The sequence below is a fragment of the Dioscorea cayenensis genome, chromosome 2 (assembly GCF_009730915.1).
Source record: "Dioscorea cayenensis subsp. rotundata cultivar TDr96_F1 chromosome 2, TDr96_F1_v2_PseudoChromosome.rev07_lg8_w22 25.fasta, whole genome shotgun sequence".
Classification (NCBI taxonomy): domain Eukaryota; kingdom Viridiplantae; phylum Streptophyta; class Magnoliopsida; order Dioscoreales; family Dioscoreaceae; genus Dioscorea; species Dioscorea cayenensis.
The window spans coordinates 22,935,012-22,961,058 of NC_052472.1; the positions used below are offsets into that span (position 1 = coordinate 22,935,012).

At 33.8% G+C, this 26,047-nt stretch overlaps 4 protein-coding genes across 8 annotated transcripts; 2 read left to right on the forward strand and 2 right to left on the reverse strand.

Annotated features, from left to right (window-relative positions):
• Positions 1–457: 457 nt before the first annotated feature.
• Positions 458–4,885, forward strand: LOC120270032 (oxidation resistance protein 1). The gene is made up of 9 exons (XM_039277039.1): positions 458–696; positions 1,317–1,777; positions 1,869–1,941; positions 2,130–2,210; positions 2,327–2,390; positions 3,199–3,286; positions 3,469–3,553; positions 4,049–4,093; positions 4,591–4,885. The coding sequence occupies exons 1-8, from the start codon at positions 595–597 to the stop codon at positions 4,085–4,087; spliced, it is 993 nt and encodes a 330-aa protein (XP_039132973.1). The 5' UTR covers positions 458–594; the 3' UTR covers positions 4,088–4,093; positions 4,591–4,885.
• A 306-nt stretch (positions 4,886–5,191) lies between these two features.
• LOC120277342 (pre-mRNA-processing factor 19-like) lies at positions 5,192–12,287 on the reverse strand. Its single transcript, XM_039284149.1, has 18 exons — positions 12,138–12,287; positions 11,954–12,039; positions 11,749–11,820; positions 10,934–10,996; positions 10,542–10,628; positions 9,336–9,474; positions 9,121–9,242; positions 8,861–8,977; positions 7,974–8,069; positions 7,788–7,847; positions 7,200–7,274; positions 6,849–6,953; positions 6,636–6,752; positions 6,431–6,508; positions 6,259–6,355; positions 6,033–6,084; positions 5,688–5,758; positions 5,192–5,589 (listed from the first exon to the last, which is right to left on the reverse strand). The coding sequence occupies exons 1-18, from the start codon at positions 12,148–12,150 to the stop codon at positions 5,471–5,473; spliced, it is 1,569 nt and encodes a 522-aa protein (XP_039140083.1). The 5' UTR covers positions 12,151–12,287; the 3' UTR covers positions 5,192–5,470.
• Positions 12,288–20,335: 8,048 nt separating this feature from the next.
• LOC120276720 lies at positions 20,336–23,588 on the forward strand. Of its 2 annotated transcripts, XM_039283407.1 has the most exons (5): positions 20,336–20,504; positions 21,661–22,380; positions 22,523–22,690; positions 22,806–22,931; positions 23,452–23,588. In XM_039283407.1, the coding sequence occupies exons 1-5, from the start codon at positions 20,463–20,465 to the stop codon at positions 23,554–23,556; spliced, it is 1,161 nt and encodes a 386-aa protein (XP_039139341.1). In that variant the 5' UTR covers positions 20,336–20,462; the 3' UTR covers positions 23,557–23,588. The 2 variants fall into 2 exon arrangements, with proteins under 2 accessions (XP_039139341.1, XP_039139334.1); XM_039283400.1 differs by lacking the exon at positions 20,336–20,504 and having other exon boundaries at positions 21,486–22,380.
• On the reverse strand, positions 22,799–25,671 carry LOC120276736. Of its 4 annotated transcripts, XM_039283426.1 has the most exons (3): positions 25,054–25,671; positions 24,480–24,604; positions 24,072–24,204 (listed from the first exon to the last, which is right to left on the reverse strand). In XM_039283426.1, exons 1-2 carry the CDS (start codon positions 25,656–25,658, stop codon positions 24,526–24,528), a joined length of 684 nt encoding a protein of 227 aa, XP_039139360.1. In that variant the 5' UTR covers positions 25,659–25,671; the 3' UTR covers positions 24,072–24,204; positions 24,480–24,525. The 4 variants fall into 4 exon arrangements, with proteins under 4 accessions (XP_039139376.1, XP_039139360.1, XP_039139368.1 ...); XM_039283442.1 differs by lacking the exons at positions 24,072–24,204; positions 24,480–24,604 and adding an exon at positions 22,799–22,945; XM_039283434.1 differs by lacking the exon at positions 24,480–24,604 and having other exon boundaries at positions 24,081–24,204.
• Between the last annotated feature and the right edge of the window lie 376 nt (positions 25,672–26,047).

Consider the following 26,047-nt stretch of genomic DNA (forward strand, 5'->3'; position numbering starts at 1 on the left):
TAAAGCTGGAAATTTATAAAACCCACCACAGACAATACACCATCGTTTCATTGATAGACATCTCGGACCACCACTCACCATTGTCCAACAATGTTTGTGTCTTCTATCTCAACTTTCTACTCGCCCCATGTTCTATGGGATATAGAGTAATACTGTAAATCCCAAATTACTTTTCCTCAAATACAAATCACAATCCATTATCCAACACTGTTTGCTTATATAACGACCACATCTTTTTAATCAACTACACATCATACAACACTCAAGTAGACAAGCTGACATCAAGTATCGTGTGATCGGTCATACATTACCATTCGACGGCTACTGTGAACGTCCTAGATTATATATATATATATATATATGAAAAACACACACACGTAAAACACGGGATTACCATGATGGGCACATGGGATAAGCAACCGTATATTTGTTCCTCAGGGGTATTTTGGTAAAATCATAGGCCACCACCGTACTATATAATCCCGCCACCGTAACGCGCATCTCGTTTACCTCCCGATCAGCTCTTCCTTCCTCTTCGTTCTCGTGGATCCAATGCTTCTTCTCTAGGGTTAGGGTTTCCTCTCGGTCGCTCAGATGCTTCTCTCGTGGAAGGAGAGGGTGGCGGAGAAGCTCTCCCGTCTCCTCGCTGACTCGCCTTCTTCCTCTCCCTCCACTGACCCTCGCCCTGATCGTCAGGTAATGATTTCCTTTGATCCCTTTTTTGGGTTTTGATCTGATGTTCTTTTTGGTTTTGGCATTGTTGATTGGCGATGGAATCTTGATTTGTTGTTGTTGTTGTTGTTGTTGATGATGTGATTGATTGTTTTCTTTCTTGTTTTTTTTTGCGTGGATGTGAGATCTGGTTGGATTAGTTTCACCCATTGTAATGTAGATCTTAGCTTAACCAATGAAAATGCTGGTTTTGTACCTTTTTTTATAATTTGATTTAATTTTTAAGAGATTTTGTGCTTTGATTAAGGATTGGTTGCCAGTTGAAAGATTTTTGTTATTTTTTTAGCTTTATTTGAACTTATTTGTTCCTGAGCTTGATTTATCAGATCATTTGTCTTACATGATTTATATAGCATGTGATTTGATTGTGTTGAAGTTAAAATTTGTTTCTGGAGGATATAAAATCTGTGTATCTGCCCTTTTTGTAAAAAACGTTCCTTGTTGCATTTAGTATCCATCTTTTATTTTATTTATTTATTTTTTTGGGTTGGTGGTGCTTAGTGTAGATTCAATGCACTGGGCCCTTTCCTATGTTCTGCATTTCCAAATCCATTTGTGAGAACATTGGCATCTTTTATGTGCAGGGAATAATACCCTTGGGCACCGAGGAAGTTTGTTCACCAAAGAAATCAAAGGTTTCTTACCTTATATCCTTTTTACCTACAATAAACTCTCCCTTCCATGGACACTCATCAGATATGCATGATAAAAGATTGATGTCAATTCGATCAAAACACGGTAGATGGGAAGCCAACGGATTTGGAAGTGAAGAAAAGCCCTTGGAATTTAATTTGGATAGTGGAAGTGAAAGTGAAAATGATGATGTGTTTGTGACCCCTAAAGCAAATCCCATGGATGCGGTTGATGTGTTCAGCAGTATCAATGGTAATGATGGAAATGAAGAAGTCCCTTCCTCACGTGACTCGCAAGAGTTTCTGCCTTATCTTACAGACAAGTCTGTGTTTATGAACTCAGACTTGTTTGACTTCTTTCAGTCATCTCTTCCTAATATTGCCAAAGGTTGCCAATGGATTTTATTGTACAGGTAACTTTGCTGTTGAATAGACAGACAAAAAAGATTTAATGAACCACCTTGTATGTCTGATTTATTGTCGTTCCTATCAAATGAAGGGCAGTACATTGAAGCATGGGATATCACTTAGGACGCTTCTTCGCAATAGCAATAGCACTCCAGGTCCATGCCTATTGGTATGTTAATTATGCTTTTGTAAGTCAATAAATTTTCTGTGACATTTTTGAGTTGGACAAGGTTTTACTAAATTTATTTATGTGCAAGTTATCAGGAATCATTGTTAGTTATTGTTTGGTCCTGCTAGATATTATCTGTTCTTATTTTGCATGCGTGCCAATGCAAGTTCTCCTTTTTCTTTCATAAGATTGCAGGAGATACACAAGGTGCTGTTTTTGGTGGGCTGTTGGACTGCCCTCTAAATCCTACAGCAAAAAGAAAATACCAAGTAAGCACTTGCAAAGTCTCTTTGCTATTTATTTCACTGATTATTTTGCCTATTAGACTCTTGATTTTGACTCCACCAATTTTTTATTTTTATTTTTATTTTTATTTTTTGTGTAGGGAACCAACCAAACATTTGTTTTCACCACAATATATGGGGAACCAAGGCTCTTCAGACCAACTGGTGAATGCATATTCTTCCTTTTCCTATCAAGTTTGAACATAAAATCTACATAACTTTGTGCTGGCAATTAATACCTCATGTGCTTTATGTTCATTCATAGCATTGTTACTTTCCCCGGATCACATTCTGATTTGCCCGCTGTATTGGCATGGAATTTGAAGCATTTGTGTTAATCCCCTTCAACCTATAAAACATGTGTGGTCTTAACAGCTAATTTTTTTCTGACAACGTAGCAGCTTATTCTAACTGCTGAACTCTTGTATTGTATTGTTTAAGAATTAGTTGCTTACAGGCTCACATACCTGTAATGTGTCTCAACATTTAACTGGACACAATAAGTATCATCACTATCTTGGCATAGGTTTACTAAAGTGGTGATGGTTCCCTGTTTGACAAAGGATTAGCTTATAGATTAAGGTAATGAGGGGTATACAAGACTTTTCATGTCATGGAAGACTAACATTATTGATGAGTCTTAATCCAGCAGTTCTGTCAGCGTAAACAAAGGATTTCTGGACCTATGGCTGAATTGGGTACCTCAACTTAATGCTAACCATCTGGTTGGTTCTGATGTTCGCATTTGTTTTTCTTGAAGTTGTTTGCTTTAGGGATAATCATTTTTTTCTATTGTATGAATCAATTATGCATGCATTATGAAGTTGGCCAACAGGAAATTATATGATGCACACAACACCATCCTCATTGATGAATAACAATTTTTCTTAATGATACTGTCTTTTTGAAACTTAAGCTGGTATTTAGCTGAAGTGATTGTATTGTCTGAAAAGAATATGCTCAACTGGCACAGGTGCAAATAGGTATTACTACTTGTGCTTGAATGATTTATTGGCATTTGGTGGTGGCAGTAACTTTGCTTTGTGCCTGGATGAGGATTTGTAAGTACTACTCTTTACTTCTATAATTATAATATTATTTAATGATGTTCTTTCAAATGTTTTTAAGTCTCATGTCTTTCAAATGAAGCATTGAAAGATGGTTGTTTTTCCTTGGATGGTAGATGCAGTACATGCAATTTGTATATAGTCATTCTTACCAAGCTTCTTTTACTCTTCTGAAGGCTACATGGATCAAGTGGACTGTGTGAAACCTTTGGGAACCTTTGTTTAGCTCACAGCCCTGAGTTCGAACTAAAAAATGTTGAGGTAAGCCTGTAATAACGGGAGGTCGATGTTTACATTTCCATCCAACTACTTTAAGCCATTATTTTTATTAGGTTTTGGTAATGTAAGATTGATATGAGTAGAAATGGCCATTTACCTAGTGGCTGTCTTCTAGATATATCTGCACTCTATAAAAACTTGAACATTTGCAGAGTAAGGTCAAGCTGACTTTAGTGTGATCCTTCATTTCTTTTAGCTTTAGAGCATCCTAGACTAAACAGAACGTGGTAGCAGAGCTGCTTGATTAGGGATTCAAAGTTCAAATCTCATGACCCTGTGATAATGGTTTAGATATACAATCAAAATCAAGGAAAAACATCTGAAGGCTTATGTGTCATATTCAGTATGCATTTGCTGCAGCGAGCAAATTCATGAGTAATATATCCGCAGCAATCTATTCTGGGACATTTTTCTTGTACATATAAATTTTATCTGTCATACAATCTGATTTTTCTTTTCCTTTTTGTGTTTCTGCAGTTGTGGGGCTTCACGCATTCTTCTCTATGTTGCACCTGATCAGAGGTACATCATTTGTGCATTATTTATTTATTTATAATTATTAGTCCTATAAATAGAGAACAGCATTGGTTATAAAACTTTACGAAATAAAATTCGTTGGGAATCATCCCGTGATGATCTATGGTCACTAGAAATTAGCCATGCTAAAAAGATGTTTATTATGTATCACTGTCTGATTTCTGAATACATTACTCAATCTTTTGTAGCTCAAATTCTTGAATGCCAGTTCTTTCATCTATAAACAGACAGATAACCACCTGTTGTAATTAATTCACAGTAATAATTCTGCAGATCAGAGCATCTAATTCAATGAAATCTTGCAAATCCAAGCATTCATTCATTCAGAATTCCATTCACCATCCATTCATAGTTCATCAGATCCATAGATCTCAAATAACTAGCATCAAATCTGATTCTTTTGAGCTAAGCACTGATTACATTCATAACACCACCCTTGGCATTTCAAGTCTAATTGTTTCAACAAATTTGAACTCTGGCAGTGTAAAAGAGGAACAACAATGCTTCTGCCAGATGTATCAATGACTACGCAAGTAAATTCGGCAGGCCGAGGCATTGTTTGTTGTGTGTTTACGTAAAGCATATAAAGCTTACCCAAAGCTGGCATGTAGCTTCGACAAGCCAAGGCTATTATTGTTTGTTGTTAACCTATTCTCGTTCAGCACATTATAGCTTGCCTGAAGAAATTAATGAATTTGTAAGGTTGACAGATGAAAGATAGTGTTAAATTCTTTTATTCTTTATCAAATGTTCCAGGTTCAAGAGAATTATGTTTTTCAAAATGATTTTGGAGGTATATTTTTTTTATCAAAATTTGATAAATTATATATATATATATATATAGATTCTTGGAGGAACAGATGAAAGACAATGTTAAAGTTCTTTTATTCTTTCTCGAATGTTTCGGGTTCAAGAGAATGTTTTTCCAAGCACTTTTGGAGTAAAATTTTTTATTTCAAATAATATAAAAATATACCTAAATAATTATTTTGAATTAGTTTTCGCATGAGTATCTTCAAAATTAATTATTAAATGTGAATATTTACCACCATAACAATTCCAGACGCCTTGTAAGAGTATTAATTAAAAAAAAAAAAGTGTTCTTATTCAGCATGCTAATAACAGTACAAAGTTTTAACATACAACTATTTTTTTTTTAAACCCTTTTTCCTCTAGCACAGTAGCATAACTCAGGCATAACCTTAATCCACGTTAAAAACTACAGATTCTCAAGAATACATGATTTCTATCAGACTGTGAAGTCAGGTGCAAAACCCTGGACCGCCACTTTTACCATTTCCGTGATTAATCCTGAGTACCAAGCAAATCAGAGAACCAGCTCACTTCATGGAGTTCCGACTTTTATGATTTGGTATCTCCAGACTCATCACCAGGTAGCCCAAATATCCTGAGGTTTCGATCCATCGACCCCACCGCCAGGTACTTTGCGTCTCCTCCAAACTTTACGCTTGTCACTTTGCCTGGGAAGATTAGACAAGGAAACAGAATTGAGTCCAAACATGATTTTGATCAAAAGATGCAATGCTCTATGATACTAGAAGATTGGCGGGTGTCTAACCGGTGCCCGATAGATCTGGAAAAGTTTTAATGAGATTCCATTCCTGCTTCACATTTGCAACTTGGTAGACCCTGCAGAACAGCAATTGAGTAGTATCAGTTATCAGTTGTCAAGCAATGAAAATTTTTGAGGCCTGTAACTAGTAGAAACAATAAAATGCATATAAATTGTCAAGGTTAAATGACTATTATAGATGGCACGGAAATCTTATAAGCCCCAAAATCAAGTATAACCACCACTAGAACATCAACTTCTCTTGTCATCACTCCACTAAGGGTTTGCTGAGAAACCAGCGATAATTGGAATTTTGTATCAACTAAATCTACAGGAGCATGATAGCCATACCTTACATCGGCACCTGCAATTGCAAGATAACTTCCACTGAAGTCGAACTCAACTGCAAATAGGAACATGTCAATATGCCAGAAGTCCACATCAGGTTTTAAAATAAAACAAATTTACTTGAAGTGAATTGTGTGTAAAGCCATCACTCAGTAGGGAAACGAAGTCTGGCAAGCTGAAAAAGGTGAATCAAATCAATGACTATTATTGCTCTTATAAGGATTAGTACCGGCATTTGTTGGGGTATTGGAGTCGTAAGGAGAAAAGGACCGGAAGTTCCTTAGTTTACGCAAGTCCCAAAGCTTTACACCATCAAGAGCTGCAGTCTGGATACAAAGATGAAAAACCTCAGAACCGAATATTGATACCAATTGAAATGAGTTTCTAACAGGAATACATACCGCAAGGAAATACCCATTCTCAGAAAATGACAAAGAAGTTATTGCTCCAACATGGCCATCGAATTTGGCAACATTTGACTGCAACGCATATAAAGCTCATTAGTAGAAGGTAGCATTGCCAAATGGTATGTTCCGAAATATAGGTTTTTAAACACTTTGATTGTCATTTCTCATCTTTTACTTGAAATACAGAATGCAAGCAAACCTGAGTTTTCACATCCCAAATTCTAACTTGGGCTTCAGAAGTTCCAGTTCCCAGAATAAGACCATCAGGATGAAATGCAGAAGAAGTGTAACCCTCATCTCCTGAAGCTTCACCAACCTACACACCCAAGTTGTCATTAATCCAGAAGTACTTAGATTACAGATACAAATCAATCTGTATAGATGCATAGATAAATTGATAAGACGGAAAGACCTGAGTGAGGCAAGATCCAGAAGCCAGATCATAGAAGCACCAGGTGTTATCCATAGAAGCAGTCACAAAATAGTTATTAGTTGCATGAATTGTAACCGATTGAACCTGGGGAAGAAGTAAAACTGAAGATTAGAAATCAAAAGGCAGTAATAATTGCTTCAATCATGTGAGACAGTTTCAAGAATTGCTTTCATTGGGCTTCTTATGCCAGGTATGGATCAAATAATAAATAGTCCTTTTCAGGCTATCTCTGGGCCACCGCTCAATCTATTAGTTCACAAGAATCATTTGAATGGCTAGAACAAGACATAGATTAAAAAAAAAAAAAGAATAAGTATGAGCAGAGCTCACTTCTGCAGTATGATCCTTCAAGACATGCCGGCAATCATAGTTCCCATCTTCAACACCTTGCCAAACTCGAACAGTCTGCGAGCCATTAACCAATTAAATTAATTCAAATAGATACAAATATAAAATAGACAAAGAAAATAGGGTGACAGTAATCATGCCTGTGATTAACAACATTGTATTTCTCTATAATCACTTTCTAATACTGAAATCTGATGGGCATAAATTTTGTCCTTATCATTGTCCACATCTCAATGCTTGTGAATGTTGCTCCATGAAGGCAACAAGCTTTGGCTAAACGAAAAAGAAAAAGCTCATACAAAGGCTAGACCAAACATTTGGATAGGGATTAATAGATGGATTAAGAGTCTTAATGGGCTACACCCATTTATATGTTTAATGCTTTTACCATATGATGCGCACAACACAGAATACCTACTCCCACACAATGAGTGGTACCATATAAGCTGATGTTACAAAAGACCAAAAACATATTTCTAGTGTTATGAAGGGACTTGCCAATGGCATCGAGACCTTGAATAAATATCTTATTTAAGAGATACAAAAGATGCTTGGAAGACTTTCACTAACCTTATCGGCAGAACCAGTCACAAACAGCTCATCCCGAGGCACAAATTTTACACTGTTAACCTATTACCAAGTAAAGTAGCATCAATAAGGTATTGTATAAAAAAAAATATATCAAATAAGCAACTTGGAACTGCAGCACTGTCGCTGATAGTAGCAGAAGAAACAAAAGAAATATAAACCCCGGACCTTCTTTGAATGACCAGACAACGTGCACAGGATCTGGCCTGTTGACCTATCAAAAAGCACCGCATTCGTGTCAACCCCTCCAGTGGCAATTACATCCTGTCAAAAATCCAAAACAATGATTTAAATTTAACATGAGAATATGAGATAATAACAGGTAACCATCAACCATATCATCATACACATTTCAAATCAAAGTAGAGTTCCTTGTTCAAATTAAATGTAGTAAGTGCTTCATAATGCAAACGCAAGAAATATACATGCCAAGGGGATCATACAGTCAGCCATGCACAATGAATTATAGATATAGTGATTAGCCTTGTGTAAGTTGGCAAAAGCATGCAAAAATGCAACATGCCTCATAGGGTCTGAGAGACTAAGACCAAGGTCACCTGTGACGCATAAGGGTAAACATCTCACATGGAAAATTTTCTTGATCACCAAAAACATCAACCACTCTGGTTAGCAATTTGGAAGAGCAAAGGCGTTATACCGATTGCTAATATTATGCACAACAGTTCTATAGTCACCACTACAAAGGGCACCCATCATAGAAAATATTGCATGAGCATTTACAACCTTGCCATTTATTTGCACATTCCTTAAAAACTAGAATTTTCAAATATCAGATAAAGCTGCTTTTGTTCACCGGTACACTGCTTGCCAAAAACTTGTTTTGCATTAAAATCCCATAAATTACAAGAAACCCAAACTGGGTGGATCTCGTCTGCATGCCATGGAATAGGATGGTAACAATCAAGTTCGGCATTCATCAAGTTCACCTATATCATTTACAATAGATTTGCTATGCAAGCACATGATGTAATTTCTATAATTGTTAGAACACAAAAACCACGAGAGGAAAAATGGATCAAGATAAAGAAGTGCACCTTTGTTGGATGAATATCAACAGATAAAATGCCTGGTTTGTTAGTCTTGTGAAGGGGATGGCTTGAAACCTGGGTATAACTTTCCAGTGCATCAACAGGTGCCAATGTGGGTGGGATCTAGAAACAAGAGATAATACTGAGAAATGTAAAAATTGCACGACACATACAGTAACTTGAGCTTGACACCTGTGAATCAGCTTAACACAAGACATCCAAGAATGAAGCCAAAAGGAAAAGGTTGAACAAAATTATTTGAGTACCTGTCGCCTTTTCCTCTGTGTTGAAAGCAACGAATTACATTCAGTAAGTTCATCGATCATGACAGGATTAATACCAGGACGAATCCTCTTCCCATCGGGGCCCAACTCCCCATCTTCAACAGCTACAAGTTTGAAAAGAAATGTCCTCAGTGCATTCAGTTCAAAACAGCATATAAAGAAAAAATTAAAATAAAATTATTTATTCTAGTAAGAACCTCTTTTTCCATTGCTAACAACATTATCTGCAGCAGATGCTGTTGACAAAGGTATCTGTCTTTCAGCCTGACTCAACAACATCCTTGCTTCATCTCTTTCCTTCTTTAGCCTAGCTATAACACGACATGCAGCATCATGCTGACAATACCAATACAAATGAGTTAGTGCCCCTGTACAAATATATTTATCTTAATACATTAAAAAGACATTTTAAAAAAGATAATAAGACATGGAGAATTAACCCAGCATGTACTCTTCCCAAACCTATGCCATGATGAGACCAAAGAGTGGGGACCGCAGGGTGATACCCGGGATTAAAAAGGAATCCAAAGCTCATATGCTTAATCAATTATCATAAGAAAATAATGGAAATCAAGCAACATGGGTTACTACTTTTCTTTGCATGTGCAAAATCAACTTGAAATTAGCTAGCACCACTAGAACTTGGATTTCTTTGGCACACATTTCAAAACAGCATTTCATGAGTTCTTAAGTTGTTTTTCTAAATAGTCTCTTTCTCTTCTTACAAAGTGTCCACACTAAGAAAACCATCCTATTAGGTACATTGTAGTGAAGATTGCACGTGGCCAGCCAATCAGCTCACTGTCAATTTATTCAATCTAGGTAATCATTCCCAAATGTATGCTTACTATGGACTACTTATGCATGCAAAGCAAAGAAGATTAACTAACATTAAAAATCAAGAACTATGGCATAAAGTTCCATAAATGGCTCCAGAAATTTTCCTTATATTATACAAACCAGCAATTTACCCAACCCTTCTCATATCAATAGGTAAAACTGTGATAATTTATCTGTCATTCTTCAATATCAATGAAGATTTGAAGATGTTTCACTCTTCAAAGGTGATAACATGGAATCCTAAAAGCTAAATGTTTATCTTCATGTAATTTCACCAAGCTAAATTGTTGCCATTTGGTTGAAATACGAGCAATCCGCCTAAGATAATACACCAAACAGCCATCAAACACTGCACTACTCACATAGCTTCATGAATGTAAACCATATTAAACAATAAATTGATTGTCACCAACCATATTCTGAACTCATATACGCATCTAGATGCAACAGAGTGTGAATACAATATAACTTATCAAGAAAGCAAGTCACTGAGTACTGTTTATTGAGAAGAGTCACAAATAAGGAAGATCAGATCTGTTGTGAACGGGAAAGGGAGCTGACACCTGATATAAGGCATGACTTAGCTCTTGTCTTGCTGTATGCAACTGCTGCTCTAGTGCAAAATTTGATAGCATCAGAGCATCCCATTCCTGCCAACATGACAGAAGATTAAGCAAGTTCATTTTTAGGTTGACCAAGAAACAAGCATACTCCTTAGGAAGGTAAAAATTGCATTTTGAAACTCTGCAAAGGAGAAATTCCAAGGTCTATACTTATTGAGGAAAAGAAAAAAGTAACCACATCAACTTAAAGTGACGCAGGTTTAGGGTTGCACAAACTTGGTCGATAACCCTTCAAGAAGACTGACATTTTTACCAAAGTCTCACAGGGATAACAAAAAAATACCAACATGTGCCAAACATAAAGGAAGACGGTAGAACTTGCGAACACTTACATTCTGGAACATCCCAAGTAAACCAGGAATGCTGGCAGCTTGCAATGGTCTTGGCTTTGCCACCTACATGCAAAAGTTTACCAGTGAGGGCTCATAAAAGTATAGACATGGCATTATCAATACAAACAACGATTCATACAACATTAGCATTTGATGTGATATGTTTAATTCAATAAAGCTAAACAAAAAAAACCAGCTCATTAGGTAGTTCTACAATGTGTGCATCGCTAATAAGTTCATAAGAAGATCTACAATGCGTCCACATTGGTAAATGTGGCATTTTGTAAGATGAATTTTCACTAACCTATCATTGTGTTTTGACAAGATATTCAGGATGGCTAAGTTTTAATGTGCTTGATCCTCATGGTTCGTGCAACCATAGAATGAGTGATAAATTATCTGTATAGAATAGCAAGTTGCAATTTTTTATCAATTATAGAAAATTAAGAAACAAAGCAGAGAAGCACAAAATGCAGAGGGCTAATTCTTGAATTCATCTTCCCATATATAACCTACACACTGTCCCATTTGTAAAGCACTCAAATGCTGTGCATTTCTAAGACAGACGGCAAAGGCTTCATGCAGACTCTTCAAAAAATATATATATATATATAAGAAAAAGAAAAGAAATATAATCACCATACTAATGTTTTCTGCAATGCAACACCATTTTCAATAGCATGTCCAAATAAAAGCAGACAGCATCTTGGCAATCGCATCATCAGTTAATTATCATGAATTTGAAGCCTTAAAAACCAACAAATTTCAACTAAATCTCCAAAAAAATGATTTAAAAAGAATGATAGGTTAAGCACCTTATTCGTCTTAACCGGCATAAGATCATCCAATGTGAGCTCCTCCTTCGTAATCGGGCACTTCCCATACTCCTAAAAAAGCGGAAAAAACACATAAAAACCTCCAAATTGGATGAAGAAAAGTAGAACAACAAAATCTAATCAACTACTACTCAAAAACCTAGGACCAAAACCAAAACAAGAAATCGAAAACTCAAAACCCTACCTTGATATGCTGCTCGACCAGCCGTCTGCTAAACAGCAACCCAGACTTCTTCGAAACCACCGGATCATCCGGAACCTCGTTGGACACTAGAACAGAGCACAAGCAAACAGATCTAAACCCTCTCAACCATATGAAAAGAAATCCAAACCCTAAAACTTAGATAAGCCAAACAAACAGCACTTACGCGAGCACATCATCGTGGCCAACGTGCTAGGGTTCCGGCGCCGGCGCGGTGGCGGCGAAGGAGGCGGCTTGTGGTGCTGAGCGAGCGGAAACGAAGGAGGGTTTTCGAATTGTGGGAAATCGAGAGGGCAGGATTAGGGCATTTCGTGGTAAATAAAAATCTTCTATTTTTCATATACACCCCTTAAAAACATTTGTAATTCTATATCAACCCGAGGACTATATTGTTTACATAATCATAGAGGAGGGTAATAGAAAATTTCGCAGTTTAGAGTTCATGGGCTTGAATAAACTTTTATTGGACCTTTTAATTTGGGCCGGGGCCGGCCCATAGTTATGGTTTTCATGCGTTCTTAAGCAAATGACAAGTTAATCCAAACATTAAAATTAATACCAATGATAACATGACCATAAAAATGATTTATGATTAATTACATTGTATTATTTGTTGAAATCTTGGTTATATTAAAATATTTATTTTATTAATTAATTAGCTGAAGAAAAAAAAAATGATTAATCATACTAGTTTTATTCAATCGATATTTATAAATTTCGTGAAAACTGGAGATATTGTCTGGATGATATGTTCTAGATCGAACATTTAGAATCAAATTAGATACTGATTAAAATAAAATACGGTGGGAAAACATCGAAGTTTATGAAGATTTAACAATGATTAATGGTTGATTTGTCGGAAGATTGTGAGTGATGGAGTGAAGTTGAAGTCTCATTGTTGGAGATCAAGAACAATGTTCCATTGTGAAGGAAACTTTGTGCAACTTTAGGAACAAGGATCTCTTTATTTAACAAGCAAATCTAAAATTATGCCATATGCTTCCTTGGCATCTAATCTAGTTTTTCATTTTCATGTGATTGTGTCCAATAACTCATGGTCTCACAATTTCTATCTTTTTAGTCTACTTGACCATTTGATTGCATAAAGGGTGGCATTATCTTGACTTTATTAGCTTAATTTCTCATCATATTCCAGCATAAACAAAACATCATTCATCATTGGTAATAATAGACTAGTATTTAGTTCAATATTTTAGTTATTTATTTATTGAGTAATTGAGTAATTAGTTGAAGAAGTCATAGTGAAATTGGCAAAAACATGACATTTGATGGTTGAATTTTGTCGAAAAAATAGATAATCATAAAAAATAATTAGAAAGGAAAAAAAAATTGTAGGTACAAGTATTGAAGAGATCCTACCAATATTAAAAAGAATGCATATAAAAAATCAAGGTTGTGTTTTATGGTTGAAATTTTGAAAGTGATGCTCTCTTACTAAACCATTCATTGGTAAGTTTCAATAAATTCAGTGTAATATATGATTTAACTATCCATGTAACATCTTTATTCGAATAATTAATCTCATACTCTTACACTTTCGAACAAATTCAAACATGATTTATCATTAACAAAATATTAATTTTGGTGAGAGAATTTAAGTAAATTCTTGTCTAAAAATTAAATTGAGTCATGACTCAATTAATATTATTAAAGAAATTAAATTTCTCCACCTCTTGTTTTTTTCTCTTGATTCATACAATAGGAATTAAACAGAGAGTTTGTATTACTTTTCAATGAGAATTAAAATAAAATAAAGTTAAAAACCTCAGCCTCTCATCATGCACAATGACAAGTTTCTTTTTATATATACACTTTTTTAAAAATAAATAAATAATCAGAGTTATAAAGGCTACATATTTTTTTTGTTTTTTTGTGTCTTTTTATAGGCAGAGCTATATATCAGTTTGGCCTTTAAGAAACACTGTAAATTTCACTTTGCAAAGATATCAATGCATTTATATGTGACTTGTGGTGTATATATGGAACATTTCTAATCAGTTTTGGTACAAACAATAAGCATCGTATAAAATAAATAAATACATAAATAAATAAATAAATAAACAGTGCATGCATGCATGTTGCTATATTTCTATATAAATAGAGCTTAATTTATATTTAAATCTATTTCGAACATCAAACTATGTTATATATGAAGATCTTGAAGATCTCTCTTAAGATTTCCTTTTTCCTTCTTTTAGTTTTTGTTTTGTCTCAAACTCGTTTTATTCACTAATTTTCAAAAACAAAATTTTATTTTTTTTTAAACAGAAAAAAAATGTTTTTCGATGTTATGGAAAATTTTATAAAATAAATAAACTTCATCAATTATTATCTTTATTTCAACCAAAATTAGAAGCATTTGGTCAAATAGATAAAAAAAAAAATTAATTTATAAAGAAGAGTGATTCAGAAACACACACACACACACACACACACATATATATATATATATATATTATTTTACCAAAATAAATTTAGAAAAAAAATATATATCTATAAACATTCAAACAACACTTCACTCTGCTTTCTCATTGTCTCCACTTCAACATATACAAACAAACATCCTTTATGTGTTTTATTTAGCAAATAGTAAACTTTCACTCTTCTTCCCATTCTCTCCACTTCAACATATAATAAGTTATAAACAAACTTCTGTTTTTTTTTTAATGTGTAATTTCTTTGACCACAAATTCATTATTTATTAATTAAATAGCTCAAAAGAGAAGGTATTTATCAGTAGGAGATTCTTTTCATTGAGATAAGCTTGATAGCAAATAGTAAAACTAATTCTTTCTCATTCTCTCCACTTCAACACATACAGACAAACATCAATTTTTAGCTTTTTTTTTTATAAAACAAAAATTTAACAATAAATTCATTATTCATAACTTAAATTGGTCAAATGAGAAGATATTTATTAGTAGGAGATGCTTCTCATTGAGATATTTAAGTACTAAAGAGAGAAGAAGCTAGCTAGCTAGTAAATAGTAAAACTCCACTTCTCTTATCATTCTCTCCACTTCAACATATTCAAACAAACAACCTTTTTTTTATTTTTAATTTTTTTCTTAACTGTAAATTTATTAGTCATAACTTAAATAGCTCAAGATGCTTTTCATTGAGATAATTAATTAACAATTAACAAAAGATGGAAGCAGCTAGCTAGCTAGCAAATAGTAAAATTTCACTCTTCTTTCCCATTCTCTCCACTTCAACATATGAAAACAATTTTTTTTATTTTTTTAAATGTTTTCTTTGACCACAAATTCATTATTCATAGCTTAAATAGCTCAAAGAAGATATTTATTCGTAGGAGATGCTTTTCATTGAGACAATTAATTAACAAAAGGGAGAAGAAGCTAGCTAGCTAGCAAATAGTAAAATTTCACACTTGTTTCTCATTCTCTCTACTTCAACAAAAACAAACATATATATATATATATATTAATGTTTTCTTTGACAACAAATTCATTATTAACTTAAATAGCTCAAAAGAGAATATATTTATTTGTAGGAGATGCTTTCATTGAGATAATTAATTAACAAAAGGGTGAAGAAGCTAGCTAGCTAGCAAATAGTAAATTTTCATTCTTTTCTCATTCTCTCCACTTCATCATATACAAACAAATTATATATATATATATATATATATATATATATATATATATTAAAAAATTAATGTTTTTCTTTGACCACAAATTTATTATTCACAACTTAAATAGCTCAAAAGAGAAGTATTTATCAGTAAGAGATTCTTTTCATTGAGATATATAATTAGAGAGAGAGGAGAAAGCTAGCTAGCAAAAGATACGTGGCATGCATGGTGTTGGAGTAGAGAACCAATAAAAGATGGACAAATGCATGAAGAAATTAAAGAGATGCTTAGATAAGATATATATATATATATATATATAAGTTAAAATCATGAGCAAGTTGCATGAAGAGTGATCAGAAGAAGAGAGAAAGAAGAAGATGAGATGCATGCTTCTTTAATTAGTTGTTGAGAATATGTATCTATCTCTGTATATATATGTTCTATGTCTCTATGTCTATTTGATGATGATGATCATCATTTGAACATTATCAGATATATGCAAAGCATGGTCGGATTCTTGTCTTCATGAAATGAGACATCATGCATGCACTCACATCTAATTATCTCTTCTCATTAATCAACCTTATTAATCATGCTTTACAACTTTATTAAGTTATTAATACAAATTACAGTGTATGTATGTAACATTAAAAAAAATTCTATGATATCATGTATGCATGAGTCTTTTATAGGTTTAGTTAAGTCATCAGTTTTGATTTAATTAGATATATGTCATGCATTTTAGTGATTAGGACAAGTTGTGTGTTAAAATGGTGAATAGAATTTATTTTTTAAATAGTAATAAAAAAATTAGAAGGATATATACAAGAGTTGATGGGAAGAGAATTTATTAAGATAATATGATTCTTGCGTTTGATTTTCAAACATGAATTCTTAACTTTAAGGATCTGATAGAGAAAGTTGAAAGAGATTTTTATTTTTATTTTTATTTTTGACTTGGTCAAATGATCTAGTTTTTTTTTTAATAAATTTTATTTAAATAAGAACAAAGTTATCAGTTAGCAAATTCCACAAGGAGTTAAAATAAGCAACTATAGAAGACGGAAAGTATATAAAAGAAGAAGGATATATTAAGAAAACGACATAAAGAATCAAAAGCAATAGTCTTTGAAAAATATCATCCATGGTCTTTGTTCTACTGTTTGATACCAAACTGTAAGGAATATCATGAATTAATCTAATTTTTCAATAATCAAATTATATATATATATATATATAATTATCATCACTGAATTGAACATTCAATTAACTCTTGTATTGAGCACAATATTTATACAATTTAATCAAATAGTTGAAGTTTTGGATAAAAATATAAAACATTCTATAAAATATATTATGTATCACTAAGTACAATAAAAAAAATTAAATTTGTTATACCATATTATAAAGAAATTTAATCTAAGTACAATAAAAAAAAATAGCAAAGTACTCGTTGAATCATATTTTAAGTTTCACTTTAGGAAGGGCCCAAATTGAAAGCAATAAGAAGATATATAGAGAAAGAGAAAGGGTTGTTTGTTTGGTGTAGAGTAATGGAAATAGAGAATGGGATTCCTGTGTAGCCTTAAGAGCTTTAACTAGTGATGAGGAAAAAAGTAAAAAGAATATGTGATTCCATTGTAGGTATAAAGAGAAGGCAAGACCATCCATGAAAGAAGAGATGAGTTGCACTATATTCTTTTTTGTTTAGAGTATCTCTATATTCATATATATATACATATATATATGTATAATTTTGAGTTAACAAAATGACCTTTGGTCTAGTGATACGATCAGTTAAAAATGTGCTAAACACAATAATGCTAAGAGTTCCCAGTTGTGAGAGTGAACTTGCAGCCCAATCTCTATGTTAATCAGGTGATGATGCACAAACAGACTGTCAATGCTCCTGTGCACACATCCTCTAGTTGCTGTCAAAAATACATAAATAAAATAAATAATTTTGAATTAATTTGGTTTGGCCTTTGAGAGGGGTTAAGATTCTTGAATAGTTGGATGTTGGAGGAGCTTAAAAAGTTAAGTTCTCTCTCTTTGAAGACATGGAGGGAAGATGATGATGATTGATGGGCATTAGTTCTCTTTGCTTTGTGTTCTTTAGAGTGAGTGTTCTTGACTCTAACTCTTAAGACTCTTTTGATGATAAGTTCAAGTTCCCCCCATCTCTTCCTGTTCCTTTGGTTTCTAATATTAATTCATTTGAGGGATTTAGATTTAGATTGAGATTGGGATTGTCTTTATATATTCCTAGCTCTACTTGTTCCGATTTGTTAAACTACTTTTTCCGGGGGTTGTCTTGTGTTTATTTGTCGTATTCTAGATTAATTAATTTGATCATACTAAGTTATGTCTTGATAATTAAATTATAGTTTAACTAAGTTATTATTCTATACTTTATAAATTGGCCAATAGATTCAACAAACATGCATACGAGTATAATGAAAATAGAAATTAATATGGAACATATAATTAATAAAATATTAAAATAAATTAAGATGCGATAAGATCAATGAGATGTGTAGTGAAGTATGGAATAATAATTTTGACTTTCATAATCCTATTTCATTTTATAAAGATGTGGGTGATAGAGGAGAAAGAACAGAGCTTTTCCCTAAGAGATCATTTAATAATAATAATTTATGAGAGGTAATATAATAATGTACAACCAGTAATTAATATTCACATTACTATTTAGAGCAGGGAATGTTATCATATTAATAATAATAATTTATGAGAGGTTATATAAGATAGATTACTCAGCTGTACCTATCAAGAGAAGTCTTGAGTCCTTGGGATCCTGAGAGGCCTGGGAGAGACGATCATCTCTAAATGCTCTCAATAGTCAGAGTAAAGTACTGTATTACTTTTTTACCTCTTTTTAGAGATGCCTTATTCTTTGTTGTCTGAGTGTTTTTGTGTTTAGAATTTATCTCAGTCTGTGTTCTCATTTTGTTATGATAGTTCCACTAATAGTGAAAGTCTTGTGTACTTTTATATACTCTACTATTTTTTTTAATTTAATTTAAGTGGTTTATTTGTTTTCAATATAAAAAAAATATATAGTAATGTACTCCCCACATAACCAATAGCTAATTAATATTTTTTAAATTAATAATTTATCTTAATGCAAATTATTAAATAGTGAATATCTTTTACATGTGACATTGTGACTAATTTAACTTATGTTCAATCGACATTATAAAAGATTAAATTTAATTTGGCCAAAAACAAACAAACAAACAAATTAAGGATCAATTAAATTCACATGTCATTGAATTTTCAAACAATTAGAATATTCTTAATCACTGGTTTTAGATCATCTCACCCAATTCCAAGAAATATAAAACTTGAGTCTTAATACTCGAATTATTAAGCATGAAATAAACAGTGAATCCAAACTTGGAAAAGATCAAAGTGTTTAACTACTGTTTAACAAGCACTAAACTTTCTACTTTTTCACTAATTAAGTCTTTTCATTAGAATCAAATCCATAGAATCCATGACCACTAATTAGATACAAAAGCATTGTCTATCTAATTAATTACTACCACCTAATCTCTAATTTAATAAGTAATTAATGTTGTTAATCATTAATAAACCCCCATTCAATCACACATATGTTCCGAGCTAATAAGACACAATAAATGGGTCCATGATGTGATAATTAATGGGAATAACTTTAATATTTCAAGGATATATACTAGTATTGTATGTTCATAAATGTTTTTTATAAAATTCATTTATTAAATACCTTTAATAAAATAAACAATTATTTTAATATAATTTTTTGTTCAAATTAAACAATGTGAATATTTCAGATAAAAATCATATCATAAAAGCTTATGGTTTTTTTTTTTCAAATATAATAAAAAAATAAAATAAAATGCTTGCACAATTACAATGCCTATAAGTAATTTGAACGAAATTATATATATATATATATATTAAAAAATATATGATTATAAAATTTTATGGTTGTTTTAAAAATATAAATTTATGCCAATGATATTTTCATTTATGAGTACTAGGTTCTTATGTAGTGTGTTTCGTGTAATACTGAGAAAATTAGTTCGAACCACAAGTCACACAATTGTGAGGGCGCAAGTGTATTAAAAGATTAACTTTATGTCTATGTACGTCTCTAGTATAGTTTATCCACATCTCGTAAAATAATTATAATAATAACATAAAATAACGAAGATAATAAAAGAGACATATTATAATTTATGAGGCGATTTTTATAATAAACTAAAGTGACATATTACAAATTTACAATTGCCAACTCATGCAGGAAAATTTGAGAAAATTCAATACATAAATATTTATTTATTTTTAATGAAAAGTCATGTATTTTATTTTTTAATAATAATAATAATAATAAAAGGAAAGTTCCCAAATTGATTCAATACAATAATATAAATGAGATTGGATGAGAGTCTGGTTGACTGCCACCTCACAGTCCAGCGTGGCAGTTGACTCGCAACGGCCGTGGGACCCGCTTCCACGAAGGGTCCCCCGTTTACATCGGAAGCTCCGTCCGTAACTACTGACGGTGACTCGCCGTACAACCCCAACTCCGTTAGCGTTTCCCGTTTCCCATCCTCCTATTTTTAGCCACCTTTTCACGTTTCCCATCTCACCATCTCTTCTGTATATATATTGGGATCAAGCCCTGAGCTTTTTTAATCAGAGCTTTCTTCTCTCTTTAATTTCCTCCCTTTTTTTTTATTCATTGATTATTTTTTTTTAATAAGAATAAACAAACAAATGTTTATTCATATATAATTTTTCAGCTGAAAGTTTAGAGTTTATTTCTTTGGTTTTTGTTCATCAAAAGTTCCCATTTTTCTCAAGGCCATGCTTCAAGACGTTCTTCATCCTCCAGAGCACTTCCCAGTTGTAATGATTCTCTCATCTTTGTTCTCTTAATTTCTATATATCTCTCAATCTCTTTCTTTCTTTCTTTCTTTAATTCTTTTGTTGCATTTAATCCATGCATGCATGCATGGTTTGATGATGCATTCTTGTTCTTCATTTCCATTTGGTTTTTGTTGGCATGAATATCAACAAAGCATGCAAAATATGGATCATATATCATGTCTGATTCTTCATTTGAATCCATCCATGCATGCATGCATGCATGCATGGCTTCATGCATGTTTTAATAGTTACGTGTTTGTTTTGTTTTGTGTCATTGATTTGTTTGTATATATATATATATATGTTCTTGTTTTTCATTTCCTTGCTTTTTTGTTTGCATGAAATATTGATTAGATAATTAGAGATAAATTAATGGCTTGTGAGGAACACTTCTACCACCTTTTTTTTTTTTCACATGGTGACCAATAAGATAGAAACCCTACGAGGGTACGGAAAGGGCATTTTGGGAAGGGTAATATCTCTTCCATATCCTTTCAAGAAAATTTCAAGTAACTCCACTTAATGAGAAGAGAATCCTTAGCTCTTTGGCTTATGTTTGTTCCCTGGTACAAAAGCATAAGTGCTCTGTTTGGATTTTAGCTTTATAGCTTTTGCCCATCAACTTAGCTTAAGAATATTGCACTCATTTTTTTTTTTTTTCTTTAGACCTTTTTTTGAAACATAAAGTATTATTTGACTTGTTCTGCCTTTTAACTTGCTTTAATCTTTAATTAATCTAACTTACAGTGAATGATTACCTCAAACATTTCTATGTTTTTTTTTATTCATTTGATAATATTATGTCACTTGATATATATGATTAGGGCACATTGGCTACCCCTAGGGTAGCCAACTCCACCACCTTATAGGTCAACGCGGTAATACCTATGCCAGAAGTTGACTTTATCTACAAAGAGTTGACCTTTGTGTGCTTGTTGTTGTTCAGGGACAAGCAACACAAAATATCTCAAAGTTAGGTCCATTGCTCAAACTTAATATATTTGATGATCATTCTGTCAAACTTGAATGCAAATAAACACTGTACTTGATGAACTGATGCATGAAAACATTTTGCATGCATAGAACAATGATCAACAACAATTCATTCACTCTTGAGATCTTGTTTAACAAACAGGAGGGAATCAGTAGTCCGATCGCCACGGAGATTCTCAGCTTATGTGATGATGCTGAGCTCTTCCCTGAAACCCTCAGAAGCTCCGATGTCTCATCGTGTTCCGGCGGAGCTGACTGCAGTGGCAGCGCGAGCGGTAGCGGGGCTGGTGGCACCGGCAGTCTCTGCTGCTATGATGATACCTTCGCCTCAACTTTCTCGCCGTTCTCTTCCATGAATGCATCTTCACTTTCGGCATTGCTGGAAACTGAACAGCCAAATGATCAATGCCCTGCTTCATCGGCTTTTGCAGTACTCCCTTATATCGGTGATCAGCAGGATCCGCTGGATCAGATCATGTTGTCCGAGGCAATGAACAGTGGTTGCTACTCTTCATCCTTCTGCTCTGATACGGTAGCCCCGCCTATGCAGCTTCAGGGTTTGCCATCAGTCTATGAGGATGATTGCCTTCCGCCGTTGCCACTGGCGTATGTCGGGTTGGATGCTCCACCGTCGTGTGCTTTCTTGGATCCTGGTATTGGTTCCTATTATGCAGGCAATACAGGAATGCAGATGCCTGGAGATGCACATAGCTTTTATTCTGGAGGAGTAATGGCTGGTTCAGGTCCGGCGAGATCATCGTCCCAAGAGATGGTTGAGTATCAGAGGACAGCAGAAGGTGATGGTGTGGGACTTTTCGGGCCAGAGCCAATCCAGCAGGTTTTCAACTCAGGGGAAATGCAGGTATATATATCATAGATTCATCAGCTCATAAAAATTCAGTGATAAACATTATGGTAAAATAGAACATAGAGCTTAAAGATTATATAGATCTTGTCACAGTATGATTGAGTTAATTTTTGCTTACTGATGGTTTCATGTGAAGCCGATCGCTGATAACCAGCATGCTCGTCCAACGCTGCCAGCAACAGACATTTCAGTACTGGATGACTCCACTTTCAAGGTCGGTCGTCTTTCTGTTGAAGAAAGGAAGGAAAAGATCCATAGATACATGAAGAAGAGGAATGAAAGGAACTTCAGTAAGAAGATTAAGGTCAGATTGGAATACTGAGTCAATGTCTCAACCAAATTTTAATGATTTCACTGAAGAATATTACCTTCCATAAATTGCAATGAACTGACTTGGTTGATTCTCAATAAATCTGCAGTATGCATGTCGTAAAACTCTGGCAGACAGCAGACCACGAGTCCGAGGAAGATTTGCAAAGAATGATGAGTTAGGAGAGGCAAGGAGGCCCAATTCTACTCACCATGAATATGAAGATGATGAGGAAGTAAGCTCCATGGTCTGGTCCAATTTCTTTCTTCCAGAAGTCATACATTGCATTATCACAAGAATATTGGGTATTTTTCTTTTATCAGCAATGCATACTAAAGATCACAATAAGATGGAACCTAGCTAGAATACATTTTTACCAGAAAACACAACAATAATATTATTTCTAGATGCATAATAACATAAATTAACCATTATTTCTGCTTCATCAGACTCTTGATGACAGGAAGTCCGTAACATGCAAACAGAGGATGTCAAAATGGAATCTGTTCTAGGACGTAAAACAGATTAGCTAGTGCAATCTTTGGTTAATTTCATACCTCCTCATCTGAAACTTAATTGCTTGCAAAGTTATGGGGTTATGGGGCGGTAAAAATGCTTTGTCACATTAAGTCTTATTCATAATCATCGAAAAACTCATAGAGAGAGGAAAAAAAAAGAGCTTATTGTTTGTTCTGGGTGTTAAAAATGCAGCCTGAAAATTTCTGATTATTAATATTGGCTGTCTATATTTGCAGATTATGGTGAAGGAAGAAGACATGTTCGATTCTGCAGACATACTTGCTCATATCAGTGGCGTGAATTCCTTTAAATACAACTATACCATAGAGTCTTGGATATGAACGGCTATACAATAACATTGAGTTTATATTCCCATTTCCAGTATCACAATGGATCAATGAATGTGATTTTTGTCCCAATTCACAATGAATGGCTTGGAGTTTTCTATCATCAACAGTGTAAGACATTTATTATATTAGAGATTTTTCCCCTCATTATGTGGATTCATTTGTTTGCATGACCAAGCTAAATATTGTCATATAATAATGATATAATAAATAATGTTGGAACAGTATTTGTGAATTATGTTGGACAAAGGTGTTGAAAAGACATTGTAGCAAATGAGTGAATGTACAACCTTCCTTTGGCTTTGCAGCATCATGTTATGTTGAACAAGTCTAGCAAACTATCAAGAGTACATAAATGATTGCAGTTATGGTACTGAAGATCCTCTTCTTTTTGGTATTGACATCACCAATTGGGCCAAATTATGGACAAACTCAACTGAACTTTAAACAGTCTTCAACAAAATGATTACCTTGTCCAATTGATGAACCTTATACTCTGACTTTCACTACAATGGAGACAAGGCAGTACGAGTGGTACTAATGAAAGATACGCGGAAGGTTTAGTGCATTCCAACCATCATTTGGAAAGGCTAGGCAAAAGATACTTTCAGAAACCCATGAATGCGTTTACATAACAAGGTGCTGCCAAACATAGGTAAAATTAAAAAAAAAAAAATTACTTGATTAGATAAATTGGAAGCTTGTTATAGTTTATATATGAAGGATAAGGTGAGTTTAGATGATAAAAACAACTTTCATCCTATGCTATTGTGTTTTTAATATTTGTTTCTTTGGAAGTGTAAACTGGGGCATAGATAACTTAACAAGGTCCTGCACAAGCAGTAGCTTTGAAAATCATACTTTTTTGCCACTTTTCAAAGTTATGTAAGAAATGATTACAATGCACACTAATTTACCATATCTTTGAAAAACACAGCAAATATATTGCAGTATGCTTCAGTTTCATCCAAGAACAGGACAAACTTCAGATTGTAATGTGATCAAAACACATGCAGTCTCAACCCCATCAAGCAAAAATAACCTAAAAGGGAGACATACTTCATGAGATTCTCATTAATTTTATCTCATCAAGAACTATTCAAACATTAAAAACAAATCTTCAAATTATTTAGTTATGCTCTAAATGAACAACCTCGATCAAAGAAAACAAATGAACACCTTCAAACCAATCAAACGAAACACTTGAATTTCAACAGAACAGCAAAACAAACAACATTGAACAACAACCACTCAAGTTAAAAATCACATCTTTCATATAAACATAAAGACAATGCTACACTATATTTAGCAAAATTTCATCATGAATTGGTCACAGGAATTGACAGAGAAAGCAATTCAAATATTCCAACATTGTAATGGTTTTCTTCAACACAAGCATCATCTCTGTCAAATAACACCAAGTGATCCACAGGCATTTGTCTCATCAGATAACAAAAATCATGCCTTTTAGAGTTCAAACAAAACTCATACCTCAATCCTTTGTCCCTCACAAACCGACACCGGCTTCTCCTCCACTGCCTGATCGAAACTAGCAGCTCAATCTCTCCCAAGACGATCGCAGTCTTAACCCCCAACCCTAACGATTTCAATCCATTCCTCGTCACAGCATCCAGCTCCAAAGCCCCAAATCCTTCAAGAACCTTGACCAAATTCTTCGAAATCTTGTACCCTCCATTCAGAAACCCTAGCCCCATGAACCCATGCCGGGCGTATCGGATAAGATTGGCGGCACCAAGATAGGCTTTGATCCACTTGGAAGAGATAGGCAGCGTGATTCTAGGGCTGGAATGGGTTGGCTTGAGGCAGGATGAGAGCTTGTAGGCCTTGATTATGGCTTTGGAGGCAGTGAGGATGGAATGAGGCGATGTTGGAGATTGGAGTTGGAATTTGGGGATAACTTTGGATGCCTTGAAAGCGCCATCGGCGAGTTTGATGCCAGTGGAGAGGGATTGGGATCGGGAGAGGCATAGAAACCCTAACCCTAATCCAAAGATGAGAGATTGAGGGATGGGAGCGATTAGGGTTTGGCGTTGCTGTTGTTCTTCTTCTTCGTTGTTGGTTGCCATGAGCGCCATGAGAGAAGCTTCCCGCGGGTGGTTTAGGCTATGTATTTGAGTGGGAGGTGGTTGTTAGTTAACATTAAACTGGACACGTGTCTTATTATCATTGGTTTTTGTTTTGTGGTTGGTGACTAAGATTATATGAAATATATATCCACATAACTTTTTTTTTAATAAATATTTTTTTATAGAATTTTAATTAAATAAAATTTAATTTTTTATAGATTTTTTTAAGGAAATAGCATTTGATCATGTCGGCACATCGACATCACAACATCTTTTGGAGTGATTCACTCCTTTTCAAAAAGGTTGGACAAACAGTTTGTCATCGCACGTTGGACTTTATTGATCTAACTGTTTTTTTACTTTCGGTGTTGTTTGTAGTCTTTTATTTTAGTTTCGCA

What these genes read in the sequence shown, in the direction of transcription:
- LOC120270032 (XM_039277039.1), top strand. Translation starts at nt 595, where the DNA reads ATGCTTCTCTCGTGGAAGGAGAGGGTGGCGGAGAAGCTCTCCCGTCTC. An exon ending in CAGCAAAAAGAAAATACCAA is followed by an intron (nt 2,211 to 2,326) that starts GTAAGCACTTGC and finishes TTTTTTGTGTAG; the next exon opens with GGAACCAACCAAACATTTGT. An exon ending in TCGAACTAAAAAATGTTGAG is followed by an intron (nt 3,554 to 4,048) that starts GTAAGCCTGTAA and finishes GTGTTTCTGCAG; the next exon opens with TTGTGGGGCTTCACGCATTC.
- LOC120277342 (XM_039284149.1), bottom strand. An exon ending in TGCCGGTTAAGACGAATAAG is followed by an intron (nt 10,997 to 11,748) that starts GTGCTTAACCTA and finishes TTTTGCATGTAG; the next exon opens with GTGGCAAAGCCAAGACCATT. An exon ending in TGAAGGATCATACTGCAGAA is followed by an intron (nt 6,954 to 7,199) that starts GTGAGCTCTGCT and finishes CTTCTTCCCCAG; the next exon opens with GTTCAATCGGTTACAATTCA.
- LOC120276720 (XM_039283400.1), top strand. Translation starts at nt 21,586, where the DNA reads ATGAAAACATTTTGCATGCATAGAACAATGATCAACAACAATTCATTC. An exon ending in ACTTCAGTAAGAAGATTAAG is followed by an intron (nt 22,691 to 22,805) that starts GTCAGATTGGAA and finishes ATAAATCTGCAG; the next exon opens with TATGCATGTCGTAAAACTCT. An exon ending in AATATGAAGATGATGAGGAA is followed by an intron (nt 22,932 to 23,451) that starts GTAAGCTCCATG and finishes CTATATTTGCAG; the next exon opens with ATTATGGTGAAGGAAGAAGA.
- LOC120276736 (XM_039283426.1), bottom strand. Translation starts at nt 25,658, where the DNA reads ATGGCGCTCATGGCAACCAACAACGAAGAAGAAGAACAACAGCAACGC. An exon ending in GTGAGGGACAAAGGATTGAG is followed by an intron (nt 24,605 to 25,053) that starts GTATGAGTTTTG and finishes TCTCCCTTTTAG; the next exon opens with GTTATTTTTGCTTGATGGGG.